At 43.9% G+C, this 2,751-nt stretch overlaps 1 protein-coding gene across 1 annotated transcript in view; it reads right to left on the bottom strand.

Moving 5' to 3' along the window:
* Positions 1-64: 64 nt before the first annotated feature.
* The window catches only part of LOC107098251, a gene marked incomplete at its 3' end in the record, with an annotated part of 4,950 nt that continues 2,263 nt past the window's right edge, over positions 65-2,751 (bottom strand). Inside the window, exons 5-12 of the mRNA XM_015395799.1 lie at positions 2,621-2,698; positions 2,120-2,350; positions 1,695-2,025; positions 1,296-1,581; positions 982-1,215; positions 813-898; positions 605-709; positions 65-258 (exon numbers count right to left, since the gene is read on the bottom strand). Coding sequence (XP_015251285.1) covers positions 65-258; positions 605-709; positions 813-898; positions 982-1,215; positions 1,296-1,581; positions 1,695-2,025; positions 2,120-2,350; positions 2,621-2,698 — 1,545 coding nt within the window. The remainder of the gene's footprint in view (positions 259-604; positions 710-812; positions 899-981; positions 1,216-1,295; positions 1,582-1,694; positions 2,026-2,119; positions 2,351-2,620; positions 2,699-2,751) is intronic.

A 2,751-nucleotide genomic window follows, 5' to 3' on the forward strand; every position in this document is an offset into this window, starting at 1 on the left:
CATACCCGGTGCCAAAAGGCCATTGCTCTGGGTAGAGGAAAGTCATGACCATTTGCAGGTTTACCTGAAGTGAAGGTATTTGTCAATGTTCTTCAGCCAGCGTGCGTCGAGAACAATTTCTCTCAGTCTTTGGTGTGCCAAACTGTCTGCCTCGATCCATTCCTTGTCTCTGCTGTCCTCCAGAGGGCCATGGTGACAGGAGTACAGGGACCACTCATGCTCTCCGGTGACATGGTGCAGCAGTCCCGACCACATGTCCTAAAAACAAGCAGTAAGGAGTTGTATTCTCAAATAAGGAGTCTCAGTGCGCGTAAGAAGGTTCCAATGTTGTTGGACAAATAACCCGTGGTAAGTATAAATTGACATGACGTTTCCAGCAAGATGGTGTTACCAGCAATACAATAGTTGCTGTTACACTGTACCATCCCAACATTTGGCTAAGTAAGAAAAATGTAAGGTTACTAAGTTACACAAAGTGTACATTAAACTGGATGACATCTACCACCAACATATTGAGGAGAAATGTGGCCAGACTATGCTTACATTGTCCAGTCAATGAGGACATCAATTAAAAATTTTAATATTTCTGTACTAGGCTACTTACCATAAACTGTCGATAGGAGTTTGAAGTCTTGCAGCAGTGCCAGAAATGGTTGCAAATATCCCTGCTCCATGCTAGTAAACCAGCGCATCCCTTTTGCTGTCCTGCCTGGACATTGAACAGGATATCAGAGCAGTAAACAATGTCAGAAATCTCGCAAAACACATATGAAGTTAGTGGATCAAAAGCATGCAATTGCAAATAAACATACCGCCACAAGCTTCTTATTGAGGTTCTTCGAGCCATGCCAGATGTCCCAAGAATGGTGTATGCCACTGTCTTTGAACAGCCCTTTATCTGAATGGTGCAGAAAGATGATGAATACATCATCCAATAACAGCTGTATGGTGAAGCTGTACAGTAATATAGAAATTACTTACTAAAAAGTGCTGCTATTTGACTGTGTGCATCTGTGCAAACTTCGGTCACATTCAGCTCTTCACGAAGTGTCTCCAGGGTACGCACAAAGCCCTCCTTCTCCATAATGACAGAATTTCTGTTAGTCTCCCGTTTGTCAAGGTTTACCATGGAAATTATTTGCTTCGAATCATTATCCATGGCTGTGTATGTGCAGTATTGTGCACAGAACCCCGGACTGTCCATACGACCATCACCTTTGAATAAAAAATGAGAAATAATTAGAGTGTGTGTGTGTGTGTGTGTGTGTGTGTGTGTGTGTGTCTTCACAACTCACCAAGGACCACAACAGGCCCTCGTTGTTTTAGCTGAGCAATCACTTTGGCCCTCTTGTCATTCCAGAACTCTTTTACGCTCTCAACACAGAAGGAGTCCTGGATCTTGAAGAAGTTGGTCCTGTCAACCATCCCCATATTCATAAACTGGAAAAGCAGTGCAATTTTGGCATAGTTGTTGCCTGAGAGCAATATATTGGTGGCTAGCATGAAGTCCCCGGCCAACATTCCAAACTTGAACAAGGACTGTGAACTCCATCGCCACACCAAATGACCCCGAGAGCACATCTGAAAACACAGTCAAAAACGGGGATGGGGGGGTTTGTTTAACAGAATACATAGAACAGCCACTTCACCATATGACTCATATGGAAATATATAATACATTTGTGACAACTCACCCATTCTACAACAGCTGCTGTGCCCCGGGATTTTACCCGAATTTCAAAAGGCGCCTTTGCAGGGCACGGCTTGTTTGTCATCGGTTCTTTTTCTGTGCATTCGGCCATTGGCAAGGCAACGCACCCCGCAAGCTGCTTCAGACAATCGTGGTACACAATTGACGCAGGATGGCCAATCACATCATCTTCTACCTCAACTTTCATCGCCTCTGGCAACGGCGTGTCTGGCCTTGCCGGATCACGGTTGAAGTCCACATCAAGAACCGATTCTTCTAAGGTGACTGTTGGCAGTGTTTCCAAACGTAGGTTCGTCGTCAGAGCACCTCCTGTTCTGTAGAATAAACAAGATACAGAAAAATGATAACAGCAATAACAACATCACTCACAGATAGTAAGGTAAGGTAGTGGTACAGAATATAGCTTACCGCACACAAACACGAGGCACATAATCAGAATCACTCTCGTCACTGTATGTGTCAATTTCCTTGGTCACATCTTCCTCCAACGATGAGACAGAGTCTTCCTCCATGTCAGGGTCCCAGGTGTCATCATCACCCCAGTCAGGGTCCCAGGTGTCATCATCACCCCAGTCAGGGTCCCAGGTGTCATCATCACCCCAGTCAGGGTCCCAGGTGTCATCATCACCCCAGTCAATTCTAAGTAGTAATGCACATTATTTAAAAGAGGTCTCGTTTTTTTTTCTTAGCTTTTATGTCCATACATTGTTTTGAGAACACCACTTACGTAGAATTTTGAATGTCATTGAACTGCTCCTCACTGACATCAGCATATGCGTCCAATGCAGAATGAACTAATCAGATAAATAAAGCAGAGGACAGAACATCATGAACTTGTGTGTAATTTACAGGGTTTCCTTTTGATATATTTCACAGAGTTGTGGCTGAAAAGTGTTTCACATGACATACCTAGTACCCGGCTGTTCATCATCACCCTCTTGTGTTCTGCTGTCCAAATTCTCTATCCCCTCAATGAACGGATCATCTCTGTGAAACATATAACAGATGGAGAAACAGCATAGAATCAGGCCAATACAATT

The sequence above is a fragment of the Cyprinodon variegatus genome, unplaced genomic scaffold (assembly GCF_000732505.1).
Source record: "Cyprinodon variegatus isolate N-32 unplaced genomic scaffold, C_variegatus-1.0 Scaffold761, whole genome shotgun sequence".
Taxonomy (NCBI): domain Eukaryota; kingdom Metazoa; phylum Chordata; class Actinopteri; order Cyprinodontiformes; family Cyprinodontidae; genus Cyprinodon; species Cyprinodon variegatus.